The 27,861-nt window shown below is 40.8% G+C and overlaps 2 protein-coding genes across 4 annotated transcripts in view; both read right to left on the bottom strand.

The window, feature by feature from the left end:
• LOC134546181 (glycosyltransferase 25 family member-like) overlaps nucleotides 1-8,021 on the bottom strand; it is a 344,576-nt gene extending 336,555 nt beyond the window's left edge. Inside the window, exon 1 of the mRNA XM_063388767.1 lies at nucleotides 7,790-8,021. The gene's annotated coding sequence lies outside the window, so the exon portion shown is untranslated. The remainder of the gene's footprint in view (nucleotides 1-7,789) is intronic.
• Nucleotides 1,986-27,554, bottom strand: LOC134546179 (glycosyltransferase 25 family member-like). 3 transcript variants are annotated; one of them, XM_063388764.1, is made up of 6 exons: nucleotides 27,284-27,548; nucleotides 14,943-15,174; nucleotides 13,315-13,657; nucleotides 11,735-11,854; nucleotides 7,871-8,060; nucleotides 1,986-6,229 (listed from the first exon to the last, which is right to left on the bottom strand). In XM_063388764.1, the coding sequence occupies exons 1-6, from the start codon at nucleotides 27,511-27,513 to the stop codon at nucleotides 6,202-6,204; spliced, it is 1,143 nt and encodes a 380-aa protein (XP_063244834.1). In that variant the 5' UTR covers nucleotides 27,514-27,548; the 3' UTR covers nucleotides 1,986-6,201. The 3 variants fall into 3 exon arrangements, with proteins under 3 accessions (XP_063244834.1, XP_063244836.1, XP_063244835.1); XM_063388766.1 differs by lacking the exon at nucleotides 1,986-6,229 and having other exon boundaries at nucleotides 6,582-8,035; nucleotides 27,284-27,554; XM_063388765.1 differs by lacking the exon at nucleotides 1,986-6,229 and having other exon boundaries at nucleotides 6,582-8,080; nucleotides 27,284-27,535.
• Between the last annotated feature and the right edge of the window lie 307 nt (nucleotides 27,555-27,861).

Below are 27,861 nucleotides of genomic sequence, written 5' to 3'. Positions count from 1 at the left end.
TTACAGAGATGTTTATTTCATAAATTATGTTGAAATGACTAAAAATAAAACTGAAGAGAATTTAAAAAAATGTGATAGGTAAATGGTTATTTAAACACTATGTAGACTAATAAAACACTGGGCATGTTTGGTCATCTGGTATGTAGCTCACATTAGAAAAGTCTGGCTTGATTCATGCCAGCTGTTTGTCTTTAGATACTGCATATTACTACATTATAACAAAGTATAACATACCACGCAGGTAAAGATGTATGTTCTTAACTCTGAATAAGCCTACATAATTTTTTTTTTTTCATGTTGGTGTGGTGTTATCAATTTTTATAAAATCTTACATCTAAAATAAATGTATTACTTATCCACATCAGAGATATATAAGCATACAAAGCATGTCTCTACCATTGATTAACTAGCTACTTAAAAATGTACAGTCTTCTGTGCATTAATTAAGATATGCCAATGATTTTTATTATTACAATAAATATTTTATGAAACACACCACACATACACAATATAGTTTATCTCTTTTTTTACAATTTTCCATTAGAGTAAAACCCTGTTATAAATTTTTCATGATATCAAAAAACATAATAAGCAGGAAAATATAATAAGCAGGAAAACATAATAAGCAGGAAAACATTATAAGCAGAAAAACATTATAGGCAGGCAATATCAATTTAGCACCAGTCAGTGTTACACCTTTTTATAAATCAAGCTATGTACACAAATTTAACGTGAAAACCACTGATGGGGACACTTGCTCCAATTTGCTCTACCAAACCAAGAATTTTCCTTCAAATTCATTGTGCTTCCTACTTCAATTTTACTGGTCTTTTAAGAAACACTGCATCATTTATGTAAAATTTTCTCATGATTTGTAATGATGACATTTAGTGTGGAAATACCTATGTCCAATTCCTTTGCCACTTGAACATGTGTTTTTTTGGGATTCGTAGCTACAAATGAAATAAATTAAACTATATTATTAATAGAAAACACTTTTTTTAGCCACTGTGAAATATTTGGCAAACTGAAAACACACCAAGATGGCAAAGAATGGAAGGATTTGTTTTTTTCAAGACAAGGGTGCCAACAGACACGTAACTGCAAACGTTACGTTACTGCGAACGTTACGTACCTTCGATATATTGAATATACAGCATTAGCATACACACACTAGCATTGGCACTAGTGTTCTGGCACATTTACATTTTGTTTTTTATTCAATCCTATTTGAACAATCTATATCTATGGTATAACAGTGATTGTAAACAAAAAAAATCTGTAAATTGTAAAGTAAATGGCTTAACATTTTAAATTTCACAGATGTGATAGTGTTGGAATGGTTAAGTTTTAATTTTTTTTTTTTTGCATTTATAGAATTTAAGAAATCAAACATCAGGCTATAAGCAATGATACGAGTATCAAACTACTACTCATCCTTACTATTAATCGACTGACTTCTTACTTACTATTTTATTATAAACAAAGGGCCCTTCACTAGTGCAATTATGATTATATTGGAGTAAGACTCCAGTTTAAATAATTATAAATAGTAAAAATTTACAGTTCTCCATATCTCAACCAACTGATCAACCTCATAGAAGTTGTTTTATATAACCGGTCCTTTGGTAGAGTGATCTCTATATTAATACCTGGAAGTTTATAACGATGTAGGCAGTACACGAACACCAGATGGAACACTCCTGCGACATTTCATCGTCCCGATGATGGCACAGTACTACCAGTAGTCGTCTGGTAGCTTCATCCATTCAACATCTATTCCTTATCTTGCTCCTGCACCATGCTTCACGTTGCTGTAGTATAAAGTTTATCCTCAAAGATTTTGATAAATCTTAACTTCCTAAGTTACATATTTCAACAACTTACAATCCAGCAATTTTACAACTAGGTACATCTATAACTTCATAAAATAAAATTATAATTCAAATTTTTAAATTATTTTATCTTCTCTACCTTTTACATAATTTCTTTTTTTTTAAAACAACCAACATGCAGAGATATAAACAAAAAACTAAACCACACGTTAAAACTCTTACATGACATTTCGTATAAAAGCTTAGAGAAAAACAAACACATTCCTTGAATTTTAATCATTCATTACTCCTTGCTATAAAGAGTAACTTTACCTTTATAATGCCTTCTGAGCTGCCAAATGTACTAAATGGCATGAACAGCACTGCATTACAACTGCAGGGTGGTGTTCTTTTACAAAGGATATTAGGTACTCCTTTTGTTTCACCTGTCATTGTGTTTGCATTATCTGAAGCAAATGCAATGCAGTTTTCCCATGGAATTCTGAGAGAAGAGAGCTCTTTATTGATAACTGAAAAGATTCCAAACCCAGTGTTGTCACTAGTTTCCAAAACCGACAAAAGTACAACAGATACCTGACCTCGAGCTGGATTGAAAAACGAAACAATCAAAGGGTACAGCTTCACAGAATTGGAATCAGTACTTACATCAATTGCCAACGAGAATGGCACCTGCTGTAAAATAGAAACTATTTCTCTTTTTGATTCACTTGCCATGTGCTGAACCAATGCATTCGTCTTGGTTCTAGCACAAACATATTTATGCGCAATCTTTGAATCATAAATATAGCCCTAAATAAATTACCTGCGTGGTCGCAGACCGATACTGGGATATTATGCTGAACTAGAAATTAAGTGAACAACAACTCTGCATTCGTAACATCCGTATCGTCACTGTTTACAAAAAAAGACAAAATTGATTTATTGTCTGATTTCACTTTCGCATACCTAATCTCGGTGTTTCTTGCATTCAAAATGTCTTCGGCAGTCGTCTCTACCTCCGTGGGCAACTGAAAAATCACTATTACAGACGTTGTAGAATACGTGATTCTCAGACACAGATGAACGTGAAAAACACGGCCATTCACTTGCATAAATGTCCTGGTATTTTTGTAATACAGGTGATCTTTTGCTAGTATTTTCTCTCCGCACAGCAGCACGCTTCATCATATTTTCAATGCCACTCTTAAACGGTAAAATAAGTGACGCGTCGCCCAAGCAATCCAAACATAACGGCCATGATTACAGTTAACACGAAAAGGACGCCAAGACTGCTTGAAAAAATCGCAGCAACAGCGCTACTATTGCAAAATATTGACAGCGATAACTATCATACTCACAGTGTCAGCGATATTGTTCTATAGTAAACAAATATCACGTAAATGGCTTTTTGTGGTTTTTGTTTTAAAAAATCTGTAATACTTTCTTACCGACCCGTAATTCAGTAATATATGTCCCTACACCATAATAATTAGAATTAAGGACAATCCGTAATGGTTGGCAGCTATGTACATACATACATTTACATGCTATAACGAAACAAAATAAGCTCTGATTAACTATTGATAAACCAACTATTTGTGATGAACTAGGATAATTATTTCCATGGTCACAAAACAAGAAACAAATGACAAAATGAGAGAAAATTTTCTCTAGCACTCAAAATCATCCACATATCATTTTTAAGTACACGCTGATAACAGACTTTCATTTGCCTACTACTGAATTTTCGAAATGACTCAAATGTAGCAGCAACAAGACAGCATTTTTGTTGTTCCTACAAAGCAACATGATAGTGTTGTATTGGACTTGCATCTCACAGGATTGGGTCCAAATACCCAGGCCAGCAAAGGCTAGGATGGTTCCTTACTGCAAGCCACGGTTGATTATTTCCTCTGAACCTCTGGTCTGTACAGTTGAGTTTTATCCGTCTCTAATGGTCTCGCTATTGACAAGATATTAAGATAAAATTTCAAAAAAAATCAATGTGCGCAAAGGGCTTACACCACCTAACTACAATGGCAGACACAAAATCACAAGACATTCTGCCCTATTTCAAAGCTAAAGTATTCTTGTTAATGTCTCTTGATATATATGTATAATATAGTTGTAAAAAATGTACACGAATGTATCAAAAATTTAAAAAGACTGAATTTATTTGCCTTTATATTTATAAGACAACTGGAAACATATAACGTGCTTTATCTGAATACGGATTACCAAGGCATCCAGTGATGGCATCTAGAATATAACATTTTAAATATTTCTGCTTTTCACTTTACATGTTTATTATGTCCAGATATATATTTAACAATACTGTTAGAACGAGGATATGCTCAACAAGGTATTGCACACTGGTAAAACTATCATTATTATAATTTAAGAATTTTAATGCCTTCACTGACTACCATATCCTTAAAAGTTTAGGTTTTTTTAATTTTGTTTTAATTAATTGTGGTATGCACGATAATCATTCATTAAGTTATGACAAACAGCTACATATAACGTATACACATAAATGTCATGTGAAATGTCTACTGCAAATTACCTGAAGCCATGATACATTCTAACCAAAAAATAATACTTTAGATTACCTCAAATCAATTTCTTTTACATTGTATTTTAATATTACGACCTATCTTCAAAAGATACTAATGACTTAAATCCTCCTGCTTGCTTAGGAATTTTGAAAGTTACAGCTAATGACCACTGTGCTGGAAACATATATTTAGGCCAAGAGTGAGGTGGCACAATGTTAAGAAACTGGACTCTCATTCCTGATGTTCTGGGTTCAAGTCTCAGTCTGTTCACCCAGATTTCAGCTCTCCATTTTTTCCTCAAAATCACACCAGGCAAATGCTCATTCCTTCCCCTAATCCCTTGACCAATGATGTGAATGTTCCTCTTTCTAAAGACCTCTCTGGAGACAACACCTAAAACCCAATAAAAAATACCATCTAAATACAACAAAGTAAAGTAGTCAGTCTGGCTGTAGTCTGCTGATAAATCAGATTTTAACACAAATTTTCTGGTGTAGCCTCTTGATAAAATTAATGAAAAAATAATTTGTTGACAAAAACAACATCCAGTGAGCAAGTAAAGATACCATCTGACCTTGCAGCAGGCCATTACCCCTCCAAGATGCGGCCACCAACCTCTTGCTCATTCCATCATCAGAAGCGAAACAGATGAAAGTTTTTTTATAGCTTCAAAAAAAAAGCAGCTCTGCCATATGTTCACGTTCAAAATAAACAAAGTTCATCCTCCCAAGGAATGCTTCAGCACATGGTATCAGAGTAACAGTAAGAACCCTGAACCTAATGCTTCTTATTATTGAGAAACTAGTCACCAGACAACACATAAGGTTATTATATCACTCAGTCTCTTATCAGCAGAAGAAGAAAAAATTGTATCACCTATAAAATGCTATGCTATTTTTTTCAAAAGTTTTTTTCTTTAAAAAAATGTTTAAAAAATTGTCAGCTTTTTGAGACTTATAATTGGTAGAGATCACATTTTTTTTTACATAAAAATCAACTGTAGTAGTGCTGCACAAATATTATCCAGCAGTTTAATATTAAAAGTGTTTTTTTACAGGTCTTCAAAACATTTTTGAAAAAAATTTGATTAGGTAAAAAAAAAGAAAAAAATATATTTCATTAGTGGCAATACAAGTATATGTATATGTATACAAAAATGCATACATATTAATAGAAAAGTTTTATTCATTACAATGCTGGTGTATATGATGCCAGACAGCAGTAGTTCATTGTGCAGCAGAAAAATAAATTGATAACAATGTGTGCAGGGAAAGAATGATGGGAAACAAACTATACTTCAAAACATTATCATTCAAGCTCAATGTGGCAAGCTTCGCTTATTTGTATGTTATGTTTATTTGTCTAATTAATTTATGTCTAAAGTTTATATTTTTGAAGTTATACTTCTTTAGGCGCGTTATGAAAAAATGATGAGAGTGAAATTTTAAGATGCGCGCGCATCACTGTAACACAAAATTAACAGGTTGAAGCTGCGCGCGCTCCATGTGACGACATTTTCACAGGAAGATGGCGGACCCACGTGTATGAACATAAACCCACATTAGGGGACATACCAAACGTATCGTATAGTGTGCCAAATGAAACTTAATGATAGTGAAATTACCATGGAATTTATTTTGGTAAACTAAAATAGTCATAGCTCATAGCAAAGAGTAAATTCCAAGGTTTAAAAAAAACCACATTATTTTGGTATTACATCAAATATAATACACATTTTCCTCGTAACGAGGGACCTGAACTCAAGTAAGTGGACCTATCCCCGAGGGCGTGTCGTGGTTTGAAACCAGGCACAATAACCTGTAGTGTTTCTAGGACTGGATTGCAGCAGCACCCAATCTGGAATCAAATTTGCATAGAAGAAGTTGTGTTACCTTTCCCAAAAGTAAAAAGTAGAAATTTTGTTTCTGGTATAATTTTGGCCAAAAGAAAAGAGAAGATTTTTATGCATTTACAATAATATCGTCCCCACCCTCCTTCATGAAACTAAGGGACATTTTAGTGATGGTAGGTCATCAAGAAATTCATGCTATGTGCACGCGATTGATTTTAAGCTGGTACCAGAGATGTTTTAATGAAAATTTTATTAATTTATAAAAAAAATTAAGTATCTTTATATATATAATTTAAATGCAAATTATAAAATTTAGGCAGACTATTGCGTTAAGGTATGTTAGTGTTTGAATGTGTATTTATTTATTTTTTTTACTTTTTATAAACTTTGCTCGATAATTTTTTTTTTAATGCTGGTAAAATTGGGCAGTAGTAAAAATGTTCGCCCAAATGTTGTAAATAGTGTTAAGTGTAGTTTTAAGTCTTGTAGTGCCACTATGTTCAAAAGAAAAATTTTAATTAATAAAATTTGTGAAATAGTTATTACTTATTTTGCCTTCTTTTGTAACCTTGAGCAAAATGGCACTTTCCTTAAAAATTTTTGGAGTAACATATTTATCTGGTTTTTGTGGACACCTGCTTCAGGAAATAGCAAGTTAGGGAAATTAAGTTTAAATTTAATTTTTTAATTTTTTTAATTTTGTCAAGGCCATTCACAGTAAGGTGTCTGATTTTCTCTGGTTTTACCATTTGCAACAACCTATGCACACACTATGCGTAACAAGGCTTTGGAGTGAAAGCACATAACATGCAAAGCATGCACATTGAAGGGAAGCGCCTACACCATAAACTATAATAATGAACATAGATGTATTCTTGCATTCCAGGCATGGGGCCAACGTTGAATGGCTTACAATTTTCCAACACAACCATCAACTTCAGCTGGGGCAAACAATGACATGTTCTTGTTTAAATTTATTAAATGAACAGTAGTTATTTATGCAGAACATATTAAAAAGCATTTGTAATGAAAAATCAAAAACGTACAGCTTTAAACCTTAAACAAACAAAGAGTTACGTGATTTGATAAGATTAACAACTCACTAGATGCATATTTGAAAATGTTGGGGCCAAAAATTTTCTACCCCACAACTTGTGCATGTGGTCTGTATAAGGGTTGTGTTTCGAGGGCAACAATGGGGAAAACTTCCTCGGAGCACATATTCAAAGGGGTCACATTTATTAGAAATTTATTTTTGATTCATTATAGTGAAATTAATTTTTTCTTAATTTTTACTTAAAACATTTTAGTATCCTTACATGTAGAATGTATTGAAGTCAATCTTTTAAATTACTATTGTATCTATTACACTGGGTATAGATAAATATTGAATTTAGATAAATATAATCTCAAAAACTTGCTTTCTTGTGCAAATGTGTGATTAGTGTGATAACAAGAACAAATGACTGTAGTATAATTGTATTAAACTATAGTTGTTAGAAGACAAAATTTAAAGTGCACAAATTTATTTTTTTGCCCCGGACCTAAACCCTCATTAAACCCACCTCTCCTGTATTCATGCGGAGCCTGCGGACTACACATGACCATGCTTCATGAACGTGAACCAAAGCGTGCAAACCACTCACCGACCGTCGACTGCATCGACGACGACCGAGCGGACGCCGAGCTCGCGGAAGCAGTCGACCATCCTCCGCCGCCGCTCGGGTCGTCGCCGCAGGTTGATTGTGAAGACGACGTCGAACGCCATCATGTCAGGCTCAGGGTAGCTCACGTACCCCGACAACAGCCCGCTGACAGGCAGGGGGGAATTTTCCACTGTTGTAGTAACAACACGTCTAAGAATAATACATTAACCATCACTTTGATTCAATCCACAATTCAATTTTATTTGCAAAGAACTGCACAATGTATACCTTGTTGGAAGGCACAAAATTTTTTTTGTTTTATTATTGTTATTAAAATGAATGAATTACAGCACATAACTTCTCCCAGACATCGAGGTCATTGTACACAAGGGGCAATAAGATGAGAACGAAGCTTTGACGAATTGTGTGTGGGAGCACCCCCTGAAAACCCACACACTCACTGCAATGTCCAGCATATTTCACGCTTGCAAAACATCCAAGTTTGACCCCACCAGGAATTTAACCTTGATCGCCTTGTTAGGAGGTTTGTGGCCTGACCACCATTAAATAGGCTTCTGCGATTATTTTATTTTAATTAATATTTTGAATCAAATATGAAATATTTATGAAATCATGAATATTGAATATTTTTTTATTTAAGTTGAAAAATAAAGGTGAAATATTTTTTTTCACCCGTGGAGGAAGTCCAAAAAACTTGGTGCAAAGTACAGTAAAAAAAAAAGAAAGAAAGATATGTGGAACCTAGTAGTGATATAAAAAGCAAGAAAATAAAAATAAAACCTGGCATTACATATTCTTAAACCAAAAAAAAAAATAATTTAATTTTGAAAATTAGTTTGTTAAGGGCCATGCCTAGTCAGGGGTAAGTCGGAAGCGGTATCTCCTCTAAGCGCAAGGCTCTGAACTGGCATGCAGTCTTCTCGTAATCGTAGCATTTGATGTGGATAAAGGAGGATAAAAGTGTAATGCAAGGCCCTTGGAAACTTTCAAGAATCTTTTTCGGATGTTTCATGTCTAAAAATAATTCTGAAAACACATGTTTTAGCACTTTTCACTCTCCCATGAATAGACTTTAAAAACTAAATATGGAAAAAATTACTGTCCATCCGCCCTCAGTGCATTCTTAAACGTTTTTTGTAATTGGACACCAATTGGATATATTGAGCAGTTTTCAAATCACATTGTTTCACCTGAAGCTCTCCACCACACCGTGGTAGGTGAGCCCCTTTATACAAATGATTTTATTAATTAAAATACAGTAATTTTAATATTTTAATCACAATCATAGATTATTTGTTGTATATAAAAACGTGTACGTATTTTTGTAGGAAACAAATCAGAATTTGTCAATAAATTTTAGCTTAATATATGCTCAATTTTTATTTTTTATTTTAATGAATCCCACTATGCTGTATATATAGGTAAGGATTCTAACTAATAATTTAAGAAATATTTGACTTGAAACGTTGAATCAAATATTAACTTATTCACGGACATCAAATACTCGCAAAGCCCTACCACTCAACCACTGTACATTAGAGGTGGGAACGTATGTATGTTGCGGAAGGAATCACCAAGGCTGAAAGAAAAAAAATTCCAGCATTTGCCTGGGGAGAGCTCGAGAGACAACCGAGAAAGGGAATCAGGATTTTAACCCAGGTCCTCTGGGCTGTGAGTCCAGATTCACTGTGCCACCTCCCTCCCACCAAACCTTTGAAAAGTTATGGTAATGTAGTATAATAGATTATTCAGTGAAAATTCATTTATCTTCTAATCACCACACAGTGAAAATTTCTACTTTTCCCATCACACACAAATATTTGAGGTGCCTATATCCAAAACATATTCCTTAGTCAGTACCAGCATTGTCAGCTTATCAAGTTGTCTGGAATGATCAGCTACATTAAGGCTCAAACAATAACATAATCAAAAACAATGTGAATAGACCATTCTAACACTATTGCCAGGTATAAAATCTAAAATTTCAAACTTATGTATAAAAAAAAACTGGAATGGTTGAGGTTTAATGGCAGTTGTAAAACAATTATGAATTTTAAAGTTTGCTTATGTGCACATCGCACATAACACGTAACTCGAAAAGCAATCAAATGTTCTAACATTCCATTATCTACATACTAAAAAGATATAACTGAAGAACACATAAATTTCTAAAATTAATACACAGTAATTACTTTCAAAATTAACTAACCACCATATTTACCTAAAATCTTAGTGCGTGGCTCATTTAAAATTTGGAAATACTGCATGGCATAAATTCAGTCAAGCTCTGAAGTTGGTTAACCTGCTGTTACTTATCGGACAACATACATATTGCATGTGGTTTGAGAGTTTGTGTATATGAGAGAAAAACATGGACATGGCAATGATTACCAAAGGTTTGTGGGTGCGACTATTTGCAGTTGCAGGGAAAGCCAAATGTAACTTAAGGAAAAAAAAAAATAGTTGTGTCTTAGAAATGGTGATATTGCAAACAAAAATTTAATTTGAAAGGCAGGAGTTTGTTGCATGTCTATTCAGAAATGTTATAATTTATTATTTATTAATGTAGAATTTATATTGATCATTCATGACCGAGATGTAAATGGTGCTTCACTGTAGTAAAACCAAAATGACTGATGTCATTAGTCATGTTATATTTGTGACGCTTTTTCTCTTGCATCGCAGTAAACATTTTATCATTCACAGTTTAAAAAGTATTTCAAGTTCCATTATGAAAAGTTTGGTGCAGGGCTTATTTTAAACAACAAATATTTTTAGTTATGATCTAAAAATTAACTATGTGATGCTTATTATTTAAATGCACTGCTTATTTGAGTAAAAATAGTACATATTTACATCATAAATATTCATAAAAATAATAAACAAGGGAAATATTAAGTACTGTAAGCTAAAAACATTACAAAAAAAATTGCACAAAATAAACATTGACTAAAGTAGAATCAACTTCTTAAAAGAATACACAACTCACATGACTTAGTAAATAAAATCCTGAAGTATTCAAATAAATGCACCTGCTGTCATTAACTACTGAAAGTAGCTTATTTACCAAAAAGCTTGGCTTAGATAATTAATTCTTTCACCCAGAAAAACCTCATGGTATATATTAAACATCCCCAAGAACTGTGAATGTGCATATACATGCATCTCACTTAGGATTACCAGATGCCCTCTTTTACATGATATATCCACTTTTTCATAGCCCCATTAAGGGTCCAGGAAGGTTCTATACGAAACATGCCCGAAACTGATTTTGTGAGAGCAATTTATGTAGTAGACATGAGTCAAAGCCATTTAAGTGTATGTAAATTAAGAATATGAATAATACGGCCGTATTGTAACCTTCGCAAAGGGCACCCGGAACACAACGAAATTAAGGTTGAATCCAACAACAAACTTAAAAAACCAGACACAGACAATAAATAAACTAGGGATTATTTTCATTTAATGTAAAATGTATAGCTATGCTGTTTTTATGAATAAAGGCCTAGAATTCATTATGTTCTTACAGTGTTTAATTCATTTATGTGAATATTCAATATCTACTTTCAAATGTTATTTCATTATTCGTAAACACTGAATAAATACTAGGCTATAACTGTATCTTTTGCAAAGTTTAAATAGTCAACATAAATCATACTATCAAAAAAAAAATCTGTTTTAGCTGTCAATTGCTTTTAAGAATCTTTTTTGTATGTACTCCTCATCTTGCTTGGGTGTGGGGCTGCAGGAATGTACTTACACTGTTACAAGTGACACATCCACGTACACATGCAAACCCACAAACTTACTTAAGATGAGATAAACAGCAAGAGAAATACATACCTAGAACTTCCAGCTTCAAGTTTGTCAGCTGGATGAAGTCTTGTTTCAGTTCATCCGTCTGCTCCAAAGGAACCATCACAAAACCATACACGTGGTCATTACACACGTAAAGTGGTATATCTGGGGGAAAATCACATCAGCAACCACTTACAAAAGGCACATATGTCACACATGACACATGGACAATTTCTGCATACTGTATCTCCCCAAAAAGACAGAACCATTAATACAAGATCATCATTATTTGTCCTAAGCAAATTAGCAAATATAAAATATTTTCCTGAAGAAATTAATATATTACTGATAGTTAAAGGTTGAGTTTTTTCTTCAATTCTTCAATAATACTAATTCCAAACAATCATCTAAACAACTTTTGAAGAAGAAGGGAAGTAACCTAACTATTCTGCAAGTCATTCTACCTCCTATTAAATACAACCCCTCTCAACTGGCAGTTGAAAGTGAATAAGGCATAATGATAAATTCATCAATTCTGTGACCCTTGTCTTTAACTTTGGTGTAACGAAACACAGCAATATGTACAATGTATGAATGTATTTCTGCTGTGCGAGTTGTGTGAATTGTGTATGTATATATTTTGTGAACACATTTTTGAGATTTTTTTTTGGTGTACTATACAGACCCAACTACCCTCAACCCCCCCCCCCCTCCCCACGCTTTGTTTCCTTCTTTTTATAATTACCAGGTGTTTTTTTTTTTTTTTTTTTTTTTTTTTTTTTTAAGTAATGTTCGTATACAAGAGGTTATTAACAACATTTTATGGCAGAGAAATGAAGATGAAGGTGTAATACAAGGCCCATGGGTGCATTCAAGAATCTTTTCAAAATGATTTGTCTCAAAATAATTCTTAAAACAATTTATTGTTTCAGCCCTTTTCTCTCACCTAAAAATACAGTTTGAAAAAAAAATACAGAAACAGAACTGTCCATCTGTCCAACTGTCAGCACAAACTTAAATGCTTTTCGTAAACAGACACCACTCAGCTATCTTGGGCAGTTTTCAAATCACGTGGTTTCTTCTGAAGCTCTGCACACCGTGTGTGCCCAGGAAGGCGAGCCACTTCAAATTATTTTATTAATTAAAATACAGTAATACTAATAATTTTAATCACAATCAAGATAATTTGTTAAATATAAAAACATTTATGTAATAAAAAAAATCCTAATTTCACAATAGATCTTCTTGGCTTTATACACAACCATAGTATCAATTTTTTTTAATGAGCCCCTCAATGTTCAACCAGGGTTGGAAAACAAAAGTTTTTTTTTTGTTTAAACCAGGTTTTTTGGTTTACACCAATGTTTTTTTAGTTACACTAGTTATTTTGGTTCTCAGCATGCACAAAGAAATCCCTACAACATCCCCACAGGACAAAGGCCCCAAGGAAGACCAAAGAGGAAGTGTGAAGAGCAGGTGGTTAAAGTTGTGCAAAATAGAGGAAAGAATGGATAATAGTGAATAAAGGGATGGAGAGGGGGAGGAGCAGAAGGAAAAGTAAGAGAAAGAGGATGATTTATCACACACTGCATGTTGCAAAAAGAAAAAACAACTGAAAAGCACACCTGACTTGTTCGCAGCAAGTGCAAAAGTGATGATGTCGTCGTGCGGGCCCTCGTAGTCTGGTATGTTACTCCCCACGTAGGTGAGATTGTCCGACGCTGTCATCCGCAGGTCCATCAGCACGGACGAGTGAACCATCGGCACGTGGAAGCAGCCGACCCGCTCACGGCTAAGTATGGGCTTGTAGTCATCCGTGCGCTGGTAATAGAAGTTGTCCGTCATCCCGCACCAGAAGTTGGAGTACAACCCATCCGATTTCAGTGCAGGCGCCACAACCAAGCGATCTTTTTCCATCAGTAGCTGCAGCGTTTGATGGTTTGTGATGAAAACATCTGCATCCAGAAACTGTCACAAACATACAATCCAAAATAACCGGAGGCAAAAATGGACAAAAACTTTTGCCAACAACAAACTCAATACATTTGACAGCACAAATGCTAACTAAGGGCATGAGGGGAGGGATGGGTGAGGGGGAATATATACAACAAAACTCCCCCTCTCAAATTTAAAAAAAAAATCTATCATTTCCTCCACCAACAAAAGGAAATAATTTGAAAGTAAACAAAATGAATTTCTACATATGCTCGCGATGTTAACCATTTTAACCATAATTTTTAAAAAAAATTTATACTATTGTCAAAACTAATACTTGTCAAAAGTCACTAAACAAAATATGATGATTTATTGTAGATTTATGTAAAAGGTCTTAACATTTAAGGTCCAAAAAGCAGTTTTGTCTGACCATTTGGTACAGTAATCTAGATTCTGGACTGGTTCATCAAAGGTCCCGGGTTCGATTCCTGGCAGAAGTAGGGATTTTTCACTTGTGGAAAATATTTTTCTGAGTTCAGGTCTGAGTGTTGTGTTGTGTTGTGTTGTGTTGTGTTGTGTTGTGTTGTGTTGTACTTCATCACCACGGTGCAAAAGCTCTTCAGAATCACAACGACAAGTGAATCTCAGAAGCACAACTGTTGTCACCACCAAGCTCACAAAAATTATTTGTCTTCATACACCATCTTGCAGATGCAATTTCAGTGCACTTGTGAAAAAACTATACCTTTACATAAAAACTGTAAGACTGCATTTTTAGTAAAACAAATACAAGACTAAAAGTTAATATGATTGTTTTCCTTCATTATTTTTGAGTTAGTACATGGTTAGTAAATTTATGGTTCAAACTTATCATAAGACAGGCATAAAAATGTGTATATTCAAAATTAATTCTTGGGTTAGAAAGCATTTTATTTCAAACAGTGCCTTTGAGAGGGAAGGGAAGAGGAGGGGAGGGCCACAAAATCCCAGGACCTAAGCACCAAGAGAGGCCCTGGTTGAGTTACGGGAAATTTTTTATTCTTGGGTTTATCCTAATAGGACAAAAATTACAAGTCTATTGTACTATTGTTTATACAATTCATAGTAATCCTTACAAGTAATGTGATATGCACAGATCACGTTTATATTTATGGCAACATAAATGTTTACGGTATTTTGATGAGGTTTGAAAAGTTTTACATTAAATAATGCAGTGGAGGCCCAAAAAATGTATTTGACTCTAGTACCTTGGTTTTTTTCGATGGCCCTGATTTCAAATTTTTGGACAGACAACAACTTCACAAGCAGCTGAACGTACCCACAGGTACTCCGCCCACAGCTGGCGAGCAGACATCAACGCCTCTTCGCGCAGCTGTATGACGTGCATGAACCGCGAGGCAGACCAGTGCGCGGGGCCCATCTCGTCCTTGAGCCTCTTCGGGGGCGACGACAGAAGCTCTGCGTTGATGGAGTGGTAATCACTCTCCACGGACGACAACCACTTTTTAAGTATTTCCAGAGTTTTGTCTTCATTGTGGTCGCTACGGATCCTGAAAAAATCATACACTCTAGCAGCCTTGGCTGTCAGGTTGAAACCCAGAAGTCAAGATTACCATGACAAACCCCATGGAGGCCTGAGATCATCTTTAATCACACTCTCAAATCATACATTTTATCTGATACTTACAACATGCAAAATACAAGCTCAAAAATAACTTATGCGCAAATTATTTATCTAGTAACTGTAACATTTTTACCCCTGTCCAGCAAAGCCATGGATTTCTTAAAGGCATCTCACCAAAAGGTGATTCATATTGAGGGCTGATCGCGCATTGCCGGTGATTTCGAGATGTTAACTATGGGCGCCACCACGTGGAAGGGCACGTGGACCCGGCGGAGTCTCTCACTCAGGGCGTGACGTAGCCCAAGTGGGGACGAGTTACCAGCCCTTTCTATCCTAGCTACCCAGACCTGGCCCGCTCTAGGCGTCGGGCACGCCACGCTCCTAGACTCACTCACCACGTGATTAAATAAGTACTCACTTTATATTTATTCTCCAGATTTAATTTCACTAACACGTCTCTCTACACGCCCGTTACACGTTACACATTACACGGTTAAAAAGCCTGAGGCACGAATCGGTTTAGGTGAGGGCGTGGTCCACACACGTGGCCATGCTGCAAAGTACACTTATTACACGGTGATGAAAAAAAAACTCGACTGAGACAATTAATCAATTAAACAGCCCGCTGACCGAGAGCTGCCCCGAGGATGACGAACGAAAGCGATTTAAAAAGAATTAACGATACAGAAATTACTTGGTCAGTGATGAACAAAGGTTGAGGTCCCCGGGGTGCTGGCGCGTCTGCTCTCGGTCAGTGATGAAGATGGACTGGGCTGAGCTCATCGCTCGCAGGTGGCAACATGGCGCCCTTCGCGCCAACACAATTACCGTTACTGTATTCTACGACTCCGTGCCCCGGCGAAAGTTGAGTAAATTACAGATAAACATTAAAAATATATAAAAATTACTGACAATGGAAAGTTTGTTACTATTTACTTATTTAATGATAATTCATATAAAAGCATTCCTATCCTCGTCCAAGTCCGTGCCTGTTCGGGTCCGCCCGGGCAACGTCTATAGTTATTTAAGGTAACTTATTTAAATTAAAGAAACACAAGTAAACTACACAGCACTGGGGCGAAGATGGATGAAAACAACAAAAAGGCTTACAATTAATATTAACATAGCAATTTTAGGGATCGCCGCACTGCTTCTAAGCGCCCTCTTGTGGTAGTTCGTGGCGCGCAATTCAAACACACGACTACGTACATGGCGGTACAAATGCCGGGGAAGGGGAGAGGAATGTTGAGGAAACGGAGACTGACTAGGCTCATGGGGCGTAGCCCCGGCTGACGTCAATTGCCCCCCCCTCGAATAGCCGGTCATGTCGACGTTTCCGCTGGGTCGCCTGTGGGCGTGGTCGCCCCCTTATCAACAACAGCTGTGCTTCCTCGCGATCCCTCGGGGTCGTAGCGTGTATCGCGGAGCCGGAACTGGGTCTTGTGACGCCCGGTCTCCCCTCTCTTCCCGCGGTGTTTCGTCTTCCTGCGGTTCGGTTACTGTCACCCTGAACGTGGAGTCTGCCAACGAGTAATGCAGCGGCCATAATGGCTCGTCCGGCGAACCCGGCCTACTCTCTACTTCCTCCGGCCACCTTATCAGTGGTTGGGATGTCGACTGGCCCTCCGTCACTCCGGGCGTGTCCCTGAGAAATCCCCTGAAAGGCGAGACGTCACTCCCCGAGTCTTCGAACAGCCGCCTCGGCCGGACATCTGTGACTGCGAGGGGCGTCGCCTGTCCCGCCCCCAGGTCCGGGAAGCCTCTGAACCCGCCCCCGTCTGTTGGGGTGGACGTGACCAGCTGTGCGGCCGCCCTCCCGTCTGTCTCGTCCGCCGCCTCCGTCTCTCTCTGCCGCGTCCCTGCTCCGTCACGTCTCGTTCCCGTCTCTTCCGCCCCGCCCGCCGCCTCCGTCTCTTCCTGCCCCGTCTCCGCCTCGTCCGCCGCCTCCGTCTCTTCCTGCCGCGTCCCTGCTCCGTCACGTCTCGTTTCCGTCTCTTCCGCCCCGTCCGCCGCCTCCGTCTCTTCCTGCCCCGTCTCCGCCTCGTCCGCCGCCTCCGTCTCTTCCTGCCCCGTCTCCGCCTCGTCCGCCGCCTCCGTCTCTTCCTGTGCCAAGCGCACATCGTCCCGGTGATATTTCGCGGCCCGGCCTGAGGGTAACTTTATCACGACCGCCGTGGGCCCCGCCTTGACCACCGCCACCGGGCCAAACCACTTTGGCGCCAGGCCGGCGCAGAAGTTGCGTCGGCCGGAGGAGAGGGGGTGGAGCCTCGCGTAAACCAGCTGGCCTGGTTTCAGTTCAGGGGGCGGGCGGGTCGTCTCGGGTGTGCGTTGTGCTTGGTAAGCTGCCTGGTTACGTCGCGCCCTATCGTGCGTCTCGGCCAATCGCCTCAGGCGTCCTTCGGGGCTCTCTACGTCCGGGTCCGTTTGTTGTTGCCGCACGTGATATTCCCCGGGGAGGGTGAGGTTCCGCCCCTGGACCATGGTGGCTGGTGTTTCGCCGGTTGCCGCGTTCACCCGTCGCCGGATGCAGTACAGAACGTCCGGGATGTGCGTGTCCCATTGGGCGTGGTCATCCGCGAGCCTCAACCGCAGTTGAACCTTCACCTCTTGGTTGCGTCGTTCCGTGGGGTTCGCGCGGGGGTGGTACACGGGGGTGGTGTGTAGGATTACCCGCCATTTTCTCCCCAGCTGCGCCCACCGGCGCCCGACAAATTGGGTGGCATTGTCCGACAACAGGACCCGGGGGTACCCCCACCTAGGAAAAAACTCCGTTTCCAGGCTGCGTGCAATGGTGCCGGCGCGGATGTTCGCCAGGGGGTAGGCCTCCACCCAACGCGTGTAGCAGTCTGTCACCACCAACAAAAATCTTTTCCCTCGGGGCGTGCGGGGATATGGTCCCATTAGGTCTATGGCGACTGTATGGAATGGCTCGGTGGGCTGCCTGGGTACCTGCTGGGCTGTCCCGTCGGTGCGGCGCGCCTTGTGCCTCTGGCAATGTTTACATCTCCTCACGCAGTCCCGTACAAACTTGTTTACCCCTGGCCAGTAGAACTGTTCCCGCAGATCGCGTCGCGTCTGGTCTGCGCCGGGGTGTCCGGCTAGCCTGTTCACGTGATACATGTCAAACACCTCCCGGCGGGTGGCGGCTGGCGCGAACGTCCGCCATTGGCCAGCTGTCCCCTTAGGTCGCGCCTGCAGTGTCCCGTCCAATACACGGTAGCCTTCACATTCTCCGCTCCCGCAACGGCGCACGATCTCCTGTGTGTCTGTGTCCGTGAGTTGGGCCGCTCGCACGTAGGCGTCTAAGTCATCAAGCTCCGCGCCTGGCGGTAATGTCGGTGTGACGTTAAGGTTTAGGGCACACAATGCGGCTTGGGTTGTCGGGGTGCGCGGGGTCCTGGGTATGCGCCCGCTGGGTGGTGGCAAAAGCTCCTCCCACTCCGCATCGTCACAGGCTGTGACGGTGACGTCCGGATCTCGCGACAGCTCGTCCGCTAGTTCGTTCTGTTTTCCCGGTACATGCTCGACTTCGAAATCTAAGGCCTGTAGAAGCATGGCCCAACGCGTCAGCTTCGAACGTCGCCCCTGCATCGTGGCCAGCCATTTGAGACATTGGCTGTCAGTTCTCAGTACGAATTTCTGCCCCTCCAGGTGTGGGCGGTAGCGTCTGAGGGCCCAAACTACGCCTAGACACTCACGCTCGTTCACGCTATACCGCTGCTCGACGTCGCCGAACTTGGCGCTTGCATATTCAATCACCCGAGGCTCGCCGTCGTCGCCGAGTTGTAACAGGATGGCCCCGATGCCCTTCTCGCTCGCGTCTGTTTGTACGATCAGGGGTCTGCCTGGGTCCAGCCGCGCGAGTAAGTGGCACTGTTGAAATCTGCGTTTTAGCTCGTCAAAAGCGTTCTGGGCTTCCACGGTCCACCTGAACGGACGTTTGGGTGACAGCTGTTCTGTCATCGGCGCCGCTACTACCGAGAACTCTGGGACGAAGGCTCGCAGCCAGTTAGCTAGCCCCAAGAACTTTTGCAGTTGCTTGCGCGTGCGTGGGGGCTCCTTGTTGATAATTACACTCAGCTGTTTTTCCGTGGGTCGGTTTCCGTCCGCGTTAACCACTAAGCCCAGGAAATCTAGTTCTGTGGTCCCCAGGTGGCATTTTTCGCGATTGCATGTCAGACCATGGCTCGCCAGGCATTCCAAGACTAATGCTAAATGATGCGCATGTTCTTCCCACGTCTGAGACCAAACAATTATGTCGTCCAGATACGCGGCCGCAAACTTGCCCGAGTAGTTGTCTAAGACCCGTGTCATCATCCCTTGGAAGGTAGCGGGGGCGTCCTGTAGGCCGAATGGCATCGCGCAAAACTGAAATCTCCGCCCGTCTGGGGCTGTGAACGCCGTCTTGGGTCGGTCCGCCGGACGTATCGGCACCTGCCAATACCCAGATTTTAGGTCGAGGGAAGAAAATATCTTGGCGTTACCCAGGCCTGAAAGTGTGTCGGCCATGTTCAGCAGGGGGGGTGGGGCATTAATTGTCACTCTATTGATAGGTTTGAAATTGACACAGAAGCGTAGTTTCCCGTCTTTTTTTTCTGCCAACACGACCTGGAAATTATACGGACTTTCGCTAGGCTCAATTATCCCGTCATGCAACATGTCCTGAACCTGGTCTAGGATGGTCTGTTTACCAACGTGGCCGTAGCTACCGGGTGGGATAAACATTGGCTCGTGAGGATGGGTCGGGATGGCATGCTCAGCTATGGTGGTACGTTTCAGCGGGTCCGCGGACGCAAACACATTACACTGATGATCGAGGACCTGCTGGATGGTAGCACGAAACTCGGAGGGAACTCCGTGCTGGAACTCGTCGAGACTGACCTGGTTTACTGCTGGTGGAGTAGGCTTACCCAGCCCGTGGATGGTCCGCCGCCCCTGGGTGCCGACGTGGACGCAGCCGGCCCGGATGTCGATGGCTGCGTGCTGCTCGTAGAGCCAGGGTAGCCCCAGAATGACGTCATCACGTAACTGCTCCACCACCAGCGCCGTCGTGACGGACCGTTGGTCCCGCACGTCCACCTCCAGCGTCGCGACGCCCTGGGTGTAGCAGGCGTCCCCCGTGGTAGCCAGCTGGAGTTGGCCCGGGTGGTACTCGAAGTTGTCACGGCCAATCACGCGTGCCGCCACACAGTTGTGGCTGGCGGCGGTGTCAACAAGCGCGTGGACTGCGCGCCCGTTGACAACCACCGGAATGCGCAACAGGTCGGCCTCCGCCGCTCCCACGTGACCCAGGAGAGGCCCCGCCGCCGTAGGTCTGTTGTTGTTAGGTGAGGCGGGGGAGGTGGGCTGTCTTAGCGCGCCGCCCCCTGCCGTCCGTTTCCCGACGGCTGCTGCGCCGCGAAGTCAGGCCGGAACTTGTTCCTCACCGGGCAGTTCTCGTGCCAATGGAACGTGCCTGGTGGACACGTGTGGCACTGAGGTGGTGGGCTGCCGCCGGTAGTCCGTCTCCGCCATGTCAGCTGCGCGTGGCCGCTCGGTCCGGGTTCGTCGCGCCTAGCTTGGTCTCGGGTGGGCGCCGTGTAGGGCACCAGCGCCTTGGTGTCGGCGGGCGTCGTGTCTTCCTGCTTGGTGCTCAGGGTGGCGTGGATCCTGGTCGGTCTGACAGCTCGTAGGTCCTGCTCTAAGACGCGCGCCTGTTGGACGAACTCCTCTGCCGGACGCCGCGTCATCGGGCGTAAATACGGGCGAAATTCCGGGCGCATCAGCTCAACTACCCGCTCCAGCACTCCGGTAGGTTCTTCTCCGGGAAACAGCCGCTTGTACAGACGTATTTTTTTCATGATAAACGCCTCCGCCGCCTCCGTCGCGCCTTGCTCGAGACAATACAGCTCCGTCCGCACTCTCATCTCTGTCTTCACGTCCGCGAATCTGGCCTCGAACAATCTCGCGAACTCGGTCCACGGCATGTCATACTCCTGGACGATCTGCCACCACGTCTTGGCGTCGCCTTTGAGCGCGGTGCTCACCCTGTTCGCCCACTCACACTCCGGCACTCCGTAGCGATTCAGGCGTTCCCGACACGCGTGTACAAATCTCCGCGGATCGTCGCTGGTTCTGCCCGCAAATTCCGGTAGCTCCACGTGTCCTATGAGAGGTACCCTGCTCCGTGGTGTGTCGGCGGCGTCTCTCACCGGGCTGCGGCCTGACGGGCCCGCTATTCTCACGTGGTGGCACCACTGGCACGTGTACCACCCGTCTTGAAAGGAGATTATTTCGGACTTCGCGAAACACGCCGTGTGCTTGAACGCGCGACAGTTCCGGCACCAGCCTCCCTCCCGCGTCTTGCCCTCACACTCCGCATCCGTGCACTTCCCGTGTCCCGCCTCAAACTGATCCGCCCGTTCTGCCTGCTCGTGGTTCGGCTGCGCTTCATACTGTCCTACGCACACGCACGTGTCCGTCCATGAAGAAATCGCCGTCCCGCTCACCTGGCGCGGTCGCGCGCACATAACACAATATAAGCTATTCTTTTGAAACAACTCACTTGCCTTAATCGCGCCCGGATTTTTGTCAAATCCGTGGTTGTCCGACATGGTCGTGTGGTGGTGAGGCCGGTCGATTGCCCCTCTTCCCTTCGCTACGCGACGCGACGCGGATGGCGGTACACACACACACTGACCTGGCCCGGCTGCTGTTGTCGCGAGGAATGCGGCCACCTGGCTGCTCGCAGCGAATTCCTGGAAGCGCGCGCCCGGCTGGTCACGTGGCCGGCGCGCCAGAGTCCCGCTATGCGCTCCGCGCGAACAATAGTTCCAGCGCGAACTTTAGTTCCGCGCGCTCCGCGTAACAACCGCCTATCTCACACGCTCGTACAGGTCTGGTTTTCGCGGAAGATGTAACTCGCCCCACGCTCTTGGGCGCCATTTGAGGGCTGATCGCGCATTGCCGGTGATTTCGAGATGTTAACTATGGGCGCCACCACGTGGAAGGGCACGTGGACCCGGCGGAGTCTCTCACTCAGGGCGTGACGTAGCCCAAGTGGGGACGAGTTACCAGCCCTTTCTATCCTAGCTACCCAGACCTGGCCCGCTCTAGGCGTCGGGCACGCCACGCTCCTAGACTCACTCACCACGTGATTAAATAAGTACTCACTTTATATTTATTCTCCAGATTTAATTTCACTAACACGTCTCTCTACACGCCCGTTACACGTTACACATTACACGGTTAAAAAGCCTGAGGCACGAATCGGTTTAGGTGAGGGCGTGGTCCACACACGTGGCCATGCTGCAAAGTACACTTATTACACGGTGATGAAAAAAAAACTCGACTGAGACAATTAATCAATTAAACAGCCCGCTGACCGAGAGCTGCCCCGAGGATGACGAACGAAAGCGATTTAAAAAGAATTAACGATACAGAAATTACTTGGTCAGTGATGAACAAAGGTTGAGGTCCCCGGGGTGCTGGCGCGTCTGCTCTCGGTCAGTGATGAAGATGGACTGGGCTGAGCTCATCGCTCGCAGGTGGCAACATGGCGCCCTTCGCGCCAACACAATTACCGTTACTGTATTCTACGACTCCGTGCCCCGGCGAAAGTTGAGTAAATTACAGATAAACATTAAAAATATATAAAAATTACTGACAATGGAAAGTTTGTTACTATTTACTTATTTAATGATAATTCATATAAAAGCATTCCTATCCTCGTCCAAGTCCGTGCCTGTTCGGGTCCGCCCGGGCAACGTCTATAGTTATTTAAGGTAACTTATTTAAATTAAAGAAACACAAGTAAACTACACAGCACTGGGGCGAAGATGGATGAAAACAACAAAAAGGCTTACAATTAATATTAACATAGCAATTTTAGGGATCGCCGCACTGCTTCTAAGCGCCCTCTTGTGGTAGTTCGTGGCGCGCAATTCAAACACACGACTACGTACATGGCGGTACAAATGCCGGGGAAGGGGAGAGGAATGTTGAGGAAACGGAGACTGACTAGGCTCATGGGGCGTAGCCCCGGCTGACGTCAATATAATGTATTGGTGAGTGGTCAATATGACTGGAATACTATAACTATCCTTTTGCTACTATTTTAATTTTTTTTTGTCAAGTAAAATCCATCCTTATGCAAATCAAATTAATCAAAAAGGTTACAAGCATAAGACCTTGATTTAAGAGTGAAAAACTGATTCAAACTCGAGTTCACAGGGGAATCATGAACCCAGATGGGCAAGAGTGAACTCAGATCAATCCAACATCAGATTATGTGAATGCTTGTTTGTTTTTTTTCTATGGCCACCTAAGATTCGCCCATGAGACACAGGACGACACCAACTGTTCTGATCAACACACACAGACTTGGTTTGTGATGATCCCTTGTAACTCTCCATGAATCTATGCTTGTAAGATTCAAGTTAATTAAGTGGGCTTGACAAATGAGAAGGCTTTCTTGGCTGTGCAAGCTAGAACTAATAAATAATTACAGTTAAACCTTACTGACAAAGGAAATTAAATCTACTTTTATGACCAGTTAAATTAAGTTGATAATTTAGCTAAAAACAATATGAAATTTTTTTTTTTTTGTGTCATGAGAATTGGGAAGTTGCTTTGTTACTAAAGTACTCTAATATGTGTTACATCATAGGCTTATCTTGCCAGTGACATCTTAGTTCTGGAATCATTCTGATTGGCTGTCTTTAAATATAATGTTAACTTTAACCAGTTGAATTAAATGTTTTATGCCTTCCACAACACCATTAACTTTATATACTGTACTGAAACTTTACATGTTAAGAACATCTTTAAATAAACCATTTTTACAATGACATAAATTACACATGGCCTTACGTGTGTTGGTCTTAACAAATGATTACTTAATCACAAAATAAATTGCAGATGTACATTATGTGATTTTGATGTCATGTAGAACTACAAAATTTATGAGGTTGGCACATTTAGGTAACGTTTAAGTTAAGAAAGAATATTTTTTTTTCAATCACTGAATACTTCAAAAGTACTACAGATGGAGTAACAATGACCCATCGCAACAGTCTATTGCCTGTTCACCTCTGTTAAGTGATGCTCATTAGGTAATTTTGAAAGTAGCAGCTTCTAGGTGATAAGGCCCATAATAACTGAAGTGAAAAGCTTTAAGGGAGACTTAAAAACATATTATTTTTGGAATTTAAATTTTTTAATCAATTTTATGTATTAATGATGTAGCTAAATTAACTAAACCAACCTTTTGTTTTAGTTATTATTCCCCTTATTTCCCAGAAGCTACTACCAAATAGGGTAGAGACAAATACCAGACTGCTCTATACTAACAACACAGGGGAGAGACTGGAAAATAATCTAGTGGCAAGAGTTGTGTCTGCAAAATATTTTATAGATAAATTGTGTATATATCTGTCTGTCTCTCTGTGTGTGTACATACACACAAATATATACATGCACACAAATATATATGGGATGTTGGTATGTTTGACATTAATAAACTCTGACCCCGTTTGACTGATCGCCATGAAAGTTGGCACCTCTGAGTGTTTTTTTCATTGAGGTTTTTATGCTATCAATTTTTTGTAACACACCACTAGATGGCACTGCTGCACATCATCATCTATACCATTCAACCGATCACCATGAAAATTGGTAAACATAGGTATTTGAAAACTGACAATATTTTCGCAATATTCATTTTGTTATAACTCGCCACTATATGGCACTACAGTGCATGACCTTCTACACCGTTCAATCGATAACCATGAAAATTGGTATACAAAGATATTTTAACATTGAGAATATTTTCCAAAAATACTGTTTGTCCACTTGCGTTACGCTATATAATAGTATTATTTTGTATGTAATTATCACCAATTTATACCAATATAAATAATAGAAACTTATCAATATGAGTAAACTCATTTTTTTCTATTTTTTTTCTAAAATGCTTTATTGATTCTAGATTACATACAAACCATTAATTATATATATAGAGACTGGAGAATAATTTTTCTCCATAAATCTGTATAATGATTTAAATTTTTTTTTTTCTAACAGAAAATAAAGTTTTTTTTCATTGTCATAATGTTGGTACATTTGTATTAGACAGATACATTGTTCATACCATGGAGGAGGTATGAAGTAATACCAAATAACGTAATACGACAATATGGAAAACTCTGGCCAATTAGCATTGGCGAAAAGAGAGACAATTTACTGCATTACTTTCAAGCTGTTTTCCACTCAACGCCGCTAAATGCCACTACTGTTAACTAGTTTCACACACTTAAAAACGCAGATAAACTCCACACTGCCAGGTTCACTGGCATCACTTGTTTCACATATTTTTTACCAATTTCTCATATTGTCCCTATTACAATATTTGGTAATACCTCCATTGTTCACACTGACCATACCGTCTGCTATCTATCAGACTGACGTGACAACAACGCCAAGTTTTCACACAAAAACCCTGCAGCTGTCTGGTATAAGTTTCTAGAGTATTTACTACTACTTAAAAATTTTACTGCTCATTCTCACTAGTCGCCACAGAGAATTACAACTATCAGCAAGTCATCCATTCAAATATGTGTTAACATTCCTTCTAAAAATTATAATCTTACTCTCATTTAAATTATAGCCAACAAATGAGAGCCTTCCATTTTTTTTAACAAAAATAAAAAAAAATGAGTGATATGAATGAGATATAAGAAGAACACTAATTAACAAGATGCTGTCAAATATGTCTGTTGAAACTCTTTTCGTTTGGAACAATGTAAAACAAGTTGGGCTGTAATTTGTTGCAGGTCACTCAACTGAAAGACCAAAGATGGGGGTCTAAAGTGACAGTCTAGCCTTCTTTCCTCTTACTATCCTTTTGAACTATAACACATTCCTTGCTACCACACATTCCTCATTCAAACTATTCTATTCACAGATCAGGTAATTTCCTAGATCAAAATTTTCTACGGATGTAAAGAGCAGTGGAACCAGCACACTCAATGCCCTACAGCACCTCGGTGTGACATTCCCTCCTATTGCTGGAATCACAATGCCCTGACACGACAGGCCCGACAAGTTCTGTAGCCAATGAAATACAAGCTCGCCGTGACGTCAGCCCGACAAAATACACACCCCGACGGCCTACAAGGAATAGATTCTATTTATAATTACGTCGTGTCGGGCTGCCCGACAGAAAAGAAAACGGTAACGAAAAGGAAACAGTACAGAACTAAATTTCCAAAATATTTACCTACTTGGTAAATCTTTTTGCTGAAAAGTGAAATTTCGTCTCCAAAAATATGTCTCAGCAAAAATTGGCCTTACCTACCCACCATCTTTTAACATTTTGTTTCTTTTTAATTCTTCGCACAGCTAACATCAGGAGTATTTTTCTGTCCCTCACTGACATATCTTTATCTTGTTTCCTTGTAACTATAATAAACTACTCTTTGTTTTACGAATCAACTTAACCTTACTTCGTATCGCAGACGACTAAATGTTTTTTTGCACTTCAACTGTCAATAATAAATAAAAGAGCCTACTTTGTTTTTAGCGCATTCTATAATGCATTTTAATTGAAGTATTTAGCTTGGCACGATTTGCCGAAGGCCAAATTGAAAATCGTCAGGTTATTTTGGTCGTGGTATTGTGACCCTACACTTTTAAATCTGTCGTGCTGAGATGCTGCACGACAGTTTGTCGGGCCTGTCGTGTCGGACCCGTCGGGGCATTGTGATTCCAGCTTAAGAGCTAATGTGATACTCTCTCACCACCCTCCAATCCAAAACACAACCTTTAATTTCATAAAATTCGCATGTGGCACCTTATTGAAGGCCTTTTCGAAGTCGATGAAACAGGCATATATCTGTTTTACCAATGTCGATCTGCTGTACTAAAACCTCTAGTAATATTTAAGTTAAATAAAATCATTTGTATAATAAATTATCACTTTCATTAATCCCATTAAAATAAGTGTTTAATCATAAATAAACTAAGAAACACGTAAGTACAAACAACCGTGCACTTACCACAAAGAAATTCGTTCCTTAGGGTAGTCTAACCTCTCTAATAAAGTCAAAAAATAAGGCAACGTATGAGCTTTATTGCGTACGAGAAAAGCAATGACAACAGATGGCTGTTTCTTTTCGTACACTATTGAAGAGGATTCTGCATCAATGGATACAAACAACAATAACGTTACGATTACAAAGTTCAAAAAAATTAGGGAACAACATCGCGAATTTTGCACTACCGCCATTTCTTTTAACTTCCACTTTATGTCACAGACAGTGCGAGTGCGATTTCCTCCGGATAGCTACACCTGTAAACTACGTTAGATTATTTTTCATAGATCGATCTTACTTAGTTTAATGTGTCAATCATTTTAATATAACATAAGTATCAGTGTCGCAATTCATGTATTTTTATATTTGCTAGTTTGCTAAAATAATATTAATAATTGTTATTTTTAATTGGCGGCCTTTAAATTTATCATTTAGTTTTACAGACTCAACGGCAATTTTTTAGATTGTTTGATTTTAAGTGTCTTGATAATATTTTTATTGCAGATTATTACAGTTAACTTGACTACTTTATTTTAGCAGTC

The sequence above is a fragment of the Bacillus rossius genome, chromosome 1, assembly GCF_032445375.1.
Source record: "Bacillus rossius redtenbacheri isolate Brsri chromosome 1, Brsri_v3, whole genome shotgun sequence".
In the NCBI taxonomy this organism is placed as follows: Eukaryota; Metazoa; Arthropoda; class Insecta; order Phasmatodea; family Bacillidae; genus Bacillus; species Bacillus rossius.
Note: the sequence above shows the minus strand (reverse complement) of the source record. Positions and strands in the feature narration are given on the sequence as shown.